The 13,605-nt window shown below is 29.7% G+C and overlaps 1 protein-coding gene across 7 annotated transcripts in view; it reads right to left on the minus strand.

The window, feature by feature from the left end:
• The window catches only part of LOC143222282 (scm-like with four MBT domains protein 2), an 82,524-nt gene that overhangs the window by 29,512 nt on the left and 39,407 nt on the right, over positions 1–13,605 (minus strand). For all 7 annotated transcript variants that reach the window (XM_076448590.1, XM_076448591.1, XM_076448589.1 and 4 more), the window contains 5 exons: positions 10,511–10,751; positions 6,070–6,161; positions 5,064–5,153; positions 3,681–3,828; positions 1,646–1,743 (listed from right to left, as the gene is read on the minus strand). In XM_076448590.1, coding sequence (XP_076304705.1) covers positions 1,646–1,743; positions 3,681–3,828; positions 5,064–5,153; positions 6,070–6,161; positions 10,511–10,751 — 669 coding nt within the window. The remainder of the gene's footprint in view (positions 1–1,645; positions 1,744–3,680; positions 3,829–5,063; positions 5,154–6,069; positions 6,162–10,510; positions 10,752–13,605) is intronic.

Here is a 13,605-nt window from a genome sequence, read left to right on the forward strand (position 1 = left end):
AAAGTACAGAAAATGGCCATTATTCCCTTCAAGCTTGGCTTTTGTGACCTGGAAAATGAAATTTAGAAATTAACCTATTTTCTATGTAAAAATGAGCAAATTTGCACATTTTCATTTACATAAGGTCTGAATATATAAATCAAGATTTACATGTATTTATACTAAAGTAATACAAAAATGTTTAGAAGTTTAGTTTTTTGAGATTTGCGACTGCAATATAAATCACTTTCATGTATCAGCCCTCAAATATAGTCTCCCATCATGTTTTCGTTATATGCTCCCAGGTCACAAAAGCAAAGTTTGAAATAAAAATAGGTCTTTTCCATTTACTTCAGACATAAGCAATTAGGAAATAACATTTTCTGCTCAGGAACAAGAAAAAGTAAAAATTTTGTTACATAGTGTAATAATACTCAGTTTTTGTCTGTCCTGAAAATGTGCACATTCCTTACAATTCAAATGCACATGCTCTTCTTTCAATAGAAGTAAGTAAACAGCAATTATAAATATGCTTTAGTAGACATCTTGTACAATAACATATCAAAAGTTCATCAAAGTGTTTAAAAAAGTCTAACATCAAGTGATAAAATAATATTATTAGTTTATTTATTGATTGTATTAAGTATGGTTGAGCTTCAATTACATTAAAGCAAAAACACACGCACCAATTACAGTTAAATTACATCTTTATCCAACATAAGCCATGCTTGATAAAGGCTTTACAAACATTAGGCTTAAGACAAATGGCTTTATAGATTTTAGTGTCTGCAATTATAATTTTTCTGTATTATTCTAGAAAATCTGTATTCAAAGAAGTATTATTGCAATAAAATATTTACTTGACTACAAGTGTTTCACAAGTCTCTGGTAGTGTTTCTTCAACACTTTCTTTGGAAACCTCCAATGATCTTATCAACAAAAGTGTTTTAAGCCTAGTCTTAATCTGAGGAACAGAGGTATTATCATTTTTTTTCAATTCGTTCTAGTTGTCTCATCATTACTGCTTTTGTTTTTCTTCATTTGTTATGGATTGTGTGAGTTATGATAGAAAAGTCATTTGTTTGAGGGTTTTATAATGTTAATAAAAAAGCTATCATTTTGATTAAAAAAAGAAAATACTGTCATGAACAACAGTTTCACTCAAGCAATAAATGCATAACATTTATGTTTGACAAAAAACTAGGCATTTAAATTATTTTTGGATAGCGATGATTAGTAAAATATAGGAAGACAAAAAAAGAAAAAAAATCCATCAGACATTTCTGAAATTCAAAAATAAATACACTCTAATTTGTATAAAGTTTTTTTTTTATTTCACACTGGTTATATATAATGAAACTCTCAAGTGTGAGACACTGGTGTTACAACAGAAACCTTCAATAAATGTCTATCTTGTTTTAAAAGTTTTTTTTTTCTTTCTCTCACACAGAGATGTTGCTTGCTTTTATTAAGGTACAGATATCATGTTTACACAGTGATAGTGGTAAGGCTTTTATTTAATACTATACCAACAAGGTAATTTTCTGTAAGCTCATTCACAGAGTAAATTTTAATTTTCTAGTTATACAAAAAAGTATATTATCTTGTGCTTTATTTCATAAACTAATAAGAGAAATAGAGAATTACAAAGATAAATGAAACTTACTCGAAACAAATCAGCTTGAAGTGAACAACTCTTGCTTTCCGAAAAAGAAGCTTTCAGTATTTTTTCCCATTCCCTCTGGTTATGGTGGTGAGTTATGTCTGTTAACAAAATATAAATAAGGATCATATTCCTATGAATACTGAAATCATGTTAAAATTTCTAATTCACTTATATATGCAATGATTGTATATTTATATAAATTCTATATTTGTATATTTTAAAGAAATTTTGCAAGCATTAAGTATTAAGTCTTTTGTAGACATAAAATAAGAATTTTTAATGAAGTATTTCAAGTATAAATTTCACTGTGAATGTGTGGAGTAAATGAGTTGATTGCTCCAAGTCCAATATGATTTTCATGTCAAGATTAAAAATATTTTTCTTCATCTGAAAACAACATGATCTCTAAAACCTCTAAAACAAGTTTCAAACTCTTTTTTAGTAAAACTATATTTTACCTCTTATCTTCTCTACCATAACTTTCTACATATAAATTGACTAACCTCATAACCACCACAAAAATAGGAAATATATCTAAATTCCCCTTTATCTTTCTCTCTCAAATGACTTCAAATTGTAACATGAAATTACATTTATTTACCCTAAATAGCTTTCTTTAATTTCATAAGAGTATACAACTATTTATATTTAAAAGTTATTGCTTTATTGCCCTTCAAACTGTGTCTAACTAATAATCCTGCCATTCAATTTGTAAATCACCTGGTGAATGTGTAGCTCATGCTACCTTATCAAATTACATAATACACTGGTTACCTGAGTGTTTCTCTCATGCATATTCTGTGGAAACTTTTGATATTGTTTTCTTTATTTCACTCAAACCAACTTATAAAGTTTCTAATTTTAAATTTTAGTTATTTTATGATAATAAATGAAAAATACACATGAAAAGCAATAAATAAAGTACTTACTTGAGTCTTCTTTTCTTGCTGTCAACTGTCAATGAAACTTAACCCTACTTTTTACACTAATGGTACTACTGCACTAAATAATTTTTATTAAATAATGCACCAAAGAACACAGAATAATAACCCATAAAAGGCAGACTATATCTTATAATTATTATCAATTTTTCTGGCTTTCTAATTATGCGACAAGTGCTATTAAAACATTGGTCAAGCTTGTCAATGTGTTTGCCATGGGAATAAAGTTGGAATATAATACCATCAAATGAGAGATTAAAAATTTGACTTTCTATTAGACAATTATATTCTCAAAGTTTTACTTTTCACTTGATTTTCCTTACCCTTCTCTGTATTAAACAGTACAATCTCTCATCTCACCCATTCAAGAACAGAGGACTGGATGTGAACAACAACTAATAAAGCTTAGCTTTAAAAATGACCACAGGAAAAGTATAAATAGTATTTTATAGAACAGGTTATAAACTATGTATGCCAATCAAGTAGAGTAAATAAAGTTGAGTGAGAAGTTACTAATGGGAAAGTGGAAATGTTTCCACACAAAAAAACAATGGAGTCTAATGGGAAGCTTAGAGGACTTAGGAACAAACCATACATCTGTGAAGTTTTTATAGTTTCTTTAGACATTATTTTCAACCCTAAAAAGGTTTTCATGTTAGATTATATTTAACCAAAAATTATCAAAATTTTCTTTTATTACATAGATTAAGTAAGCTTTGTTAAATTTAGCAACCATGATAGATGACATCAAAATATTCCAATGACTCAAATCCTTATTTATTGAATAGCTTTGTTACATCTATTGCAATCAAGTAATGCAAATAAATATATTAACTTTTAATTTATTTTTTAAAAAGTGTTCATTAAATCAATTTTGACCAAAAAAATTAAAAATACTGTTATATAGCTTTACCAGGTGTCATTTTTAAAATTCAGGTCCTCAGTTACTGATGAAGCTTTGTTAGCTTTTGGATTGTTTTTATAATCTATAGATTAAAAAAAATTACTTCAATTAATAACATAAACTATGAAAGATACAAGTGAATGACTATTAATCAAGTCTGGAAACAGTTAAATATAACTGAGTAACAAACCTGAGGGTGGCTTATATTCATATCCTTGCATTGAACCCCATCCAACCATATGCAGTTGATATGACAAGTAGAACAACCAAAAGTCCCAACTGGCACTTTCACAGCCATCATATCGAAGCAGTAGCCGGCCACCAACATTTTCTAATACCTGCATTGAAAAGAGCATTACAATACTTTAGGTCTTAAAGTAGAGATATGGGACCCATATATAGAGCTATATCTTAAAGAGTATACATGCACAATATAAATTGCATGTTTAATATGTACTTTATTATATTAAAAGGATAACCAGTTTAAAATTATATTGACATTATGTCAATATTTTAACATGTTCTTTCAACAATAAGTAAGATATCAGTATTTGAAAAGTGCAGATATTAGACAAGTCATCACTTATTTCTTTTTTTGAGGTTAAAAACATTAATTTGATTAACAATTGTAAATAAATCAATTAGAATCTTACTTAAATTTTCTTACATATGATATTTAATTCTAAAATACAAAATATCTGATCTTGCTGAGAATTTTTGTCAATGTATTACATTTATTACATTAGACATAACATTTCACACATTTTCATAAACAACTGGTATGGAATGTTCATACCAACACATTCCCCAAAACCATCAATCATGGATCTGCATTAAAAACTGTTTATCTTGAAGTTTCTTCTAAACTTTTGAAACTACAGTCTTTTTATATATTGCTGTAACTCTCTCATTTAGATTTTTTACATATTTACAAAATTTCACCAAAATATTGAACAAATAATCATAATCAACTGAAAGGGCCCAGTCATTAATCTGTTCTTTAGATATCTTATCTGAGTATTTCAAAACCATTTCAGATTTACTTTTGTATTTCAAACATCTGACACAAGATTTTTTTTTGTTAAAGATTTATAAGCAAAATGTATGTGCCATTGTAATCAACAATATTTATTCATTTCTACAAATTAAAGAAATTTTAAGCATTAAACCAAACCTTTTATTCATAAGTTTAAGAAAATGAGAGATCTTTGAACCTCTACTACAATGGCTGTTAGAATAATAGAAGTTTATGCAGAGAATATCTTGGCAACTGAACATGGACCCGACAGAAGTTTCAAACATATAAAGACATAAATTTTAATACCCCTGTTACTATAATTTCTGGACCCTATATATGGAAAGTTGTTTAAAGAATGTGACAACAAACTATAATCACAGCTGACAACTAAATTCAATAATATTTTATGAAAAGTTTGTGTGTCTAATTATAAGATATTATGTAGGTAATACATGCCTATTTTGTAAAATGTGTGTTTAACTTCAAATTAATGTTCAATGTACAGAAACAGATTTATGGAAAACTATCAATGGTGCATAAGATAGAGTTTCTTACTGTTGCAATCCACACACAAGATGGCTGAAACTCTTCTTGCACTTCCAACTTCATACCCTGTTTAATCTGTTCTATAGGCAGAGCTCCTGCCTGGAAATTATTATTGTGAAATTAGATCTCTATCATAAAAGATACAGCTAAAGTGTTAAAACTATACCATTGTACCTATTACTAACATAATTTTGTGCAGAAACTGTGGTCATTACAGATATAATTAAGTGTACATGTTACATCATTATAGCTACTAATAACTCATAACATAACAAGGTAATTCTTTCAAGTTGCACAGAAAACAGTGGTTTGCTGAAATAGCAAAAGTAAAAAAATTTTTCATTACAAGACTTTGATAAAACTGAACTGAGATGTATAAGACAAGTACTCTGCACTTTATTTTTATTTTTTTTTTAGATAACTGATTATGCTTGTAATAGCTCTTCCTCTTTGTCAAAAATTTATATCTTAACCTTTTGTACTAATGGAAGTAGAACAAATAAAGAAAATGATTTAACTTTTGTTTCACACAGAATAAAACATGAATCTAACAATAAAAAATATTCAAAAATTTGGTATCTAACTGTAATTATCTTAGAAAAATTTTCCTCTTAAAATATATTTCCAATATTCCCTGAAAAATAACTGAGCAATAGATAAAAAAGTGGCATTTTTGTTTTTTATTTTAGAAGATATATTAACAAATTATCATAAAGTTATGAAACAATTTAAACAAAATAAAACAATATATAATCTATTAATACACTTCAAATTTTAAAGTAATATTTTGTACAAACTTTAAAAAATCCAAGACACTTTTAAGCACATGTGTGTATTTTACATAAATGCTCATTTTTTAATGTAGTCATAAGGACTTTTCTCAGTCTGTATTTATTTTAATCATTTTAAATTTATACATTCTTTTGATTCTCTCAGTTCAGAAGAGTTAATTGTTATTAATTATTCCTCTGAAATTGTTAAAAAGTTGTAACAAATATTTCAGTAGGTGATATACCTCTTTCAGTATGTATGAAGGTACTTTAGGGCCAAGTCTGGTTTCTTCGAGTAAATCTTGTAAGGATGTCCATGGACACTTCTGCTTAACAACTACACCAAAAATGTATTGTGAACATAAGTTTAAATACATTCACCTATAAGATGCAATATTAAACTAAACACATTAATCAATATTGTTTATTAATGATTTTTTTTGTTTTTTTTTACAGTAAGTAGCCCAACTTCATAAATAATTTTTAGCTCTTATGAAGGCGAAATAAAAAAAACCTATCATTTTGACACAAATCAGTTGTTATTCACAACCAACATTTCTAGTGTTGACAATAAATTTAAGTAACTAATTTTATTACTTTTAAATTTCATATGTGAATTAGTACATTAACAAACTAAGAACAGTTTGGATAGTTTCTAAAACTTCTATTTTGTCAGCATTTAAATAAGGATACATTCATTTAATGTTACTTCAAAGAGAATTGCAAGAACAAACTACAGCTACATAAAAATAAGTGAGTTTTTGAATGGGTAAAATTTAATTAGAGTGCAGGCTTGGAACATTAGGTTAAAAACAATTCATTGATGAAATTTCCTTTTACACTGTTTATACAATGTTATAATATATATAATAATGATAATAAAAGGAAAAAATTATTAACTACACAACAGAATTCAACATACATGTATTAAAATGTTAATTTATTCGAATTAAAATAAATAGGCTCTAAAAAACCAGTTTGACAATTACTAAAAATAAAGTTTCAACAGCCTAAGTCTCACCAAACCGTTAGAGTTCCAGTTTATGCTAAATAAAAGTCTCTTGAAGAAGTTTGTATTTTTTTAAAGACTGACACAAGGATTATATATACTGTGATAAACTATGTTTATAAAAGTGGTCTTATAATATCTAAAATGTCTCTGAATGTTAAAGATCAAAAACATTCATGAAATATACAGAAAAAAGAATACATTATAAATAAGAGAATCAGTAAAGTACTGAGCCAATTTTCACTTAATTTAAAAATTATTGAAGTATTTAGATCAGTTTTAGTTTTCATTATTTTCAGTTACTCGATCACTTTAGCTGTGAAACTGTAAAAGTAAGTTTATTTGTATGTTAGTCATCATATTATTTTTAGCAAGCAATCTTCTGTTGAAGAAAAAGAAAAGTTATTTGTGAATTGAGAAATAAAACTGTGTACAAGTGATAGTTGCATGTAGCAAATGTTATGGAAAAAATAAACTAAATTGTTATTGTTGTGTAGACTGGAATTCACATGAAGTTTAGTGAATAATCCAGAAGATCTTGCCCAAGAACAAAACATGTTATAACAATACAAAAGGTCTAATTCTGACTACTTCTTTTTTAATTATAGATAAATACAGAGCTATACAAAGGACTATCTGTGCTCTGCCCACTACAGGTATCAAACCCTGGTTTGTAGTGCTGTAAGTCTGCAGACATATCACTAGGGGGCTAGTTTAACCAACAAGAATGTCATAAGTAAAAAATTCTCATAAGTCTACTGTTAAATGGTCAAATTTTATATCTGTGAAAATCAAAACTAAATATTGGTGTAAAGTTTTCATAAATAAAATATCCTTTAAAAACCAGCTTTTCGTTACCCCAACTTGAATTGGCCAGATACGAACATAATTAGTTTAACTAAAATCCCATTTTCACAACCTAAAAAAAAAAGTACATACAACAAAGAATTTAAACTGAAATATACATAAAATGTTTCTTACCATCACTTCATTTCTTTAGACTTAAAAACAAAATCAAGAGAGTACAACACAATAGATTATTTCAAAGTATGAAACTAACACCTTTACTTTGAACAACAATGGTCACATCAGCATAGATCATTTATATGTACAAAACTAACATCTTTACTTTAACCAGTAGCAATGGTCGCATCAACATAGATTATTTCTGTGTATGGAACTAACACCTCTACTTTTACCAATAACAGTTGCCATATTAAAATGAATTTCATGTGTACTGCTAAAACCTTTCCTTCTAAATACAAAAATACAGTTTTACTTTTATAAAAAAAAAAATTGATCGTGTTAGTATGCTAAAAACATTCACTAACTATACTTCACAAACGAAAAATTATTAGATAACTTGCAAGATGACACATTAGAGCAGAGCTAAAAATAACATTAAGAAATTCATTCTTAATTGCTTCTAACAGAAATCACATAAGAAGTGTAAAAAACACTTTAACAACATATTTCTTCAAACATTTTAACACTATTTCTATTAGTTAATTAAGAAGAGTCGACTTGTAACCTAACAACAATGCAATTATTTCATCATATAATGATAAGTACAAACATTACTGTTTTTAATACTAACACAATACCATGTGTGCATCTTATACAATACATAGTTAGTATATTATTCCTCATGATGGTAATCATATTTTGATTTAATTAGTTTGAACTATCAAATGTCAAGCAGTTGAAAACTTTAATTTCTCCAATAATTCAAACATAAAATTGTTTACAATTACTCTGCTTAATTCACAAATACAGACCTGATGTAAACTTTATAAACTAGTAAGATCCTGCAAGGTGTTATTTGTAATGAAGTCAATAGATAATGTTAACAGCAAGGTATATAAGTGACAAATTATAGCAATTTACTCACTCCACATTTTATATATACGATCTTAATTTCTGATATAAAACTCATATCATGATCATAATTTAAATTAATTTCAAATTCATTTACTAGAGCTTTAAACTGAGTCTTAATAAATAGCTTAGATGAATAAGAGTATATATATATTTAGTTAATCACGACTGCTAGTTTAAGTTGATTGAACTGGATGAATTTCACACAATTGCTTGAAATGTTCAACAAGCACCAAGTCATTCTCAGCCTGATACTGACCCAAGGAGGTTGAAATGTTGTTACTTGTTTTGGGTTTGGGTTTTAAATAACCATGTTAGCTTTCTTTACTATATATAATGTGATGGTCAATCTCACTATTCGTTGGTAAAAGAGTAGCCCAAGAGTCGGCGATGGGCGGTGATGATTAGCTGCTTTCCCTCTAGTCTTACACTGCTAAATTAGGGACAGCTAGCGCAGATAGACCTTGAGTAGCTTTGCACCAAATTCAAAACAAACAAACAATTTTTACTTTTGCAGTTAAGTACAATAAAAAACATGGTGCACATTACTTACCTAAATTATGATGAAAATATAGTAAAAGTATATGCAGAGCTGAAGTGTAGATTACTGACAAGCAACTGGTTAACTGTTTAATCGATAAATAAACAAGCAATATTGGTTATAAAGCAAATAAAACAATTCTTTCCCTCTAATGAGCAATTTAACAAAACTGAGTCATAAGTCAATTTATTGAGCAACTAAATGGTTAATCAATTGGGTCTTGTGTATGTTTATCAATGGTGTTCACAGATGAGAGCACATACACATATTTGGCAGCCATTTCAAAATTTGGGGAGATCTGTTACAATATAGAGAAAAAATTTTGGTGCTGTAGAAAAAAGTCGATTTTGACATTTAATAGTAAGAAATGTTCAACAAACTTTAGTCAATTTGTACAGGGAAAGGATTAACTAAAATTTCAGGTAATAAATACAAGTCAGTTATATGTTTACTGATTTTCATTCACAATTTATTTTGTTGTTAATGGCAATGTTTGTAAACCAGCAATATAAAAGCAAAAGCCAATAATTAATGATTTGTTAACAATAAAAATATTAAGTTCTATTATTTCCTGTGTTTTGTCTGATGGTAGAACAGGGATATCTATATAAGAAACCCTACATTTGTTATGTAGTTTACATCTGTTAGCTACTAAACATTACTGCAATTACTACTTTGTTTGAATATAAAGGCAATTTACCAAAGAGACACAAAATTTTTACATGGAATTTACTGAAAGCATATTGAACATAGGAATTTCATTTACTGGTTAATAATTCCATCCAATTTTCGAAACAGAGGATAAACTTTTTAGTTTTTAAAATAAAAATAACTTATAAATAACAAAACAGTATAAACCGAAGTTCTAAACCTGTGTTCTGGAGAGTCTTTGAACATTCTAGAGTAGTTCAATGAAAAGAATAGTCTTTTTTTAAGTAGAGGGGTCTATGAAACTGGCTTTGGTTCATGCAGTGGTCCATCAGGAGAAAAAAGATTGAGAAGCACTGGTCTAAGCTGAAGATTGCAATGCCACTAATAATAGATGTTTGTAACAAATTATGCTATTTATGGCTAGTTGGGTAGCTTAAAAGTAAGTGTGAGGGCTCATAACCCTAAAAATTGAGGCTGGATACTTACAGTAGACATAGCACAGATAACCTGCAGTGTAACTTTGTGCTTTAACAGAGATCAACAACTTTTATCTGTATCACCACTTCCTTGGAACACAGTGCTATTGTTATCAAAATATTAAACCTACCATTAGGAGGACACTTTTCTTTGCCATTGTCCTGACACCATCCTAAAGGATGGACTTCACTTGACGTCAAGTCACACCAGAAGTCTGCTGACCGGTCTGTTCCAAATCCCAAGTAACGAAGTAACAAAAGAGGACCACAAGTCATGACAATAGAAGCTACCCAATAAGTACCAGGACAATCAGGGTTGGAGATTTCTACTTTAGCTCCTACCTTTAATCCACTTTCAAGGCTTCTTTCTACCTATAATATACAAACAAATTAAATAAAACAGCAAGAGAAAAAATACCAGGACTTCCACTTAAGAAAACAATTAAAATTATAAATGTTCAAACTTCTCATTGATTCAAACTTCTCATCACAAAACCACTTTTATCTGACCAAAGTTTATTTGCACATAGCTGAAACATTAAAATTTGTGCAACATGCTGAAAATTGAAAAATATGCAACAATTTTTTTGCAAGACAAGTAGAGCTGCTCGAGATAGTAAAGTCTTATTAAATTTGTATAACTTACGAACGGTAGTATTTATTCAAAACTGTTATTTAACAGTATGATTATACCAATTCACAATAACATACAAAAATAGTGCTTACAATACTAGGACAGAAACATTTGGATACGTATATTATCAACAGATTAGACAATTTATACATGACTGTTAATGAAGCAGTATTACATATTTCCATGTTAGTGTTATTTTACTATGCTAAAGTTTTGGTGTGGCTTTCAAGTGGTTTTATTAACAAATTGAATTAGTTATAATGTTTTCAGGCAAAATATCTAAGTTTATTGGTTGTAAAGATTGTGAATCATCTATTATTATGTCAATAATCACATAAACAATAAAATATATAGCTTTAAAAACTTTTTTTACTCTGAAATAAAGTTTCCTGCATATGAGCATCAAATGACAAGTGCCATCTCATATCCAGTTTTTCACTTTCACAGTTATCTTATAAGAATATTAAAAGAACTGATTCCCTAATATGGAGTAGAAATGAATAAGAATCTTTCTAATGATGCAGGTGATTTCAACCCTTTTGTGAATTTACCTTTCTTTTTATCTACTTTTTTATACAAAATAACAATCAGTATTTGTTAACATTATTACAAAAATGCAATAGCTCAGTGACTATTACAGAATAAGATTGTGAATTACCTTCAACTCAAATTATAACAAACTATAAAATAATCAAGTATTTAATATAAGAACAGCTATTTGTAATATTGTAGATCACTGAGGAATTACAAAGAAAGATATATAACTCAGAATTGAAACTATGTCAACTTTCAGCTGGTACAAGACCTTTACATGTGTAACTTGTATGTTTGTTAGAAATGTTATGAAATAGAAGTCATTGCTTACTTTCTAAATTCCAACATGTACCATTTCATAATGCTACACTATTTGTAAATAACATAGTGTACAGGAGTTACAATAAACCTATTAATACTAAAATACCAATGTTACATTCTTATAACTTGTAGATGTAATTCCAACCATGAAACTTGTATTAACTTTAAACTTAAAAGTTATTACAGTAACAATTCTGTATGATGGTTTACAAAGTTATTATCATTCACTGACAAGTATATAAAAAAACTATCTTTATGTTAAAATTTTATTTGTTAAATGTGCCTCAATAGGGAGAAAAGAAAAAGTAAATGAGGAAAACATCCATTCCCCAACCTAAACAGAAAAAGAATAATGGTTAGGGTAGAAGATAAACCTATCCTGTGGTAAACATGGTGAGAAGCAAGAAAGTGAAAGTGTAAGCTCACACAAACGAAAAGGAGAATATGTATAATAAATCTTTTAGAAATATACTCTTCAAAAAAAGAAACGCAAAAGGCAAAATTTGAGACATATTGTTAACAAGTTTATTCCAGGTAGTTCTGTATGACATGTGTGAAACTTTGCACATTCACTGCTGAACATCCAAAGTCTGCAAAGGCTCACTAGGTGAAGTTTAACGTCACTCAACGTCAATAACGAGTATGCCCCGTGAGCATCAATAACCGCTTGGCATCTCCTGCCCATGGAAGCGATGAGATGACAAATCACATCCTGTGGAATGGCTGTCAACTCAGCCTGCAAAGCTGCTGCAAGCTGAGGTAGAGTCTGCAGTTGAGGTTGTCGCTGTCACAGACGTCAGTCCAACTCGTCCCAAAGATGTTCGATGGGGTTTAAATCTGGTGATCTGGAGGGCCAGGGAAGAACGTTGATGTTGTGGTGTCTCAAGAAGACAGTGGTGAGTCGGGCTGTGTGAGGACGGGCGTTGTCATGTTGAAAAACGTCGTTGACGTTCACCATGATGGGCTGCACATGGGGCCTAAGAATCTCGTAGACGGTTGCGTACGGTCTGATCGGAAATCCTACGCAGCCCTGGTATGGTTGAGGCAGTAGACGTCGCAGTGGTGGTCCTATCCCGAAGGTGACGTAACCGGATGTTGCAATCTTGTGCGGGACTGGTCACACGAGGTCTGTCAGATTGTGGACGGTCACGAGTTGATCCATGCTGTTGGTGACGATTCCATAGCCTTGTGATGGTGCTTGGGTGGACATTCACAGCTCTGGCAACATCTGATCGAGATTCGCCTGCTTCCAAGCAACCAATGGCGTTGTTGCATTGTGCTTCAGTCAGTCTTGGCGTAACTGTATTGCGTGTCGGTGGCTTAACACTGAGCTATGGAGACCGAGAACCCGTCACTTTTATAGGGATTTTGCACATGTTGCACTTGCAGAACATGCAGATCTCTCAAACAGATTTATTGGACACGAATGCGTTTTGGCAAAAAATCCGATGTTTTCCTCCATTTTCAAAGTGCACAACTTTTATTGTCATTTTGGTCTGATAATCAGTGCCTTAACACGTGTAACATCACATACTCTGAGCTTGTAACGCTATTACATATATTTCTCTTTAAAATAACAAAAATTTCCCTTTTGCATTTCTTTTTTGAAGAGTATAGATCAAACTACTCCAGATATAGAGTTTCTTCTACCAGATCTGTAGAGTTTGGGATTAGAGACCAAAAGAAAAAAACACATGAAGATTGTAGCCAACTCAATGGGAAGAACTGTGAATTAGA

Source organism: Tachypleus tridentatus, chromosome 8 (assembly GCF_004210375.1).
Source record: "Tachypleus tridentatus isolate NWPU-2018 chromosome 8, ASM421037v1, whole genome shotgun sequence".
Taxonomy (NCBI): domain Eukaryota; kingdom Metazoa; phylum Arthropoda; class Merostomata; order Xiphosura; family Limulidae; genus Tachypleus; species Tachypleus tridentatus.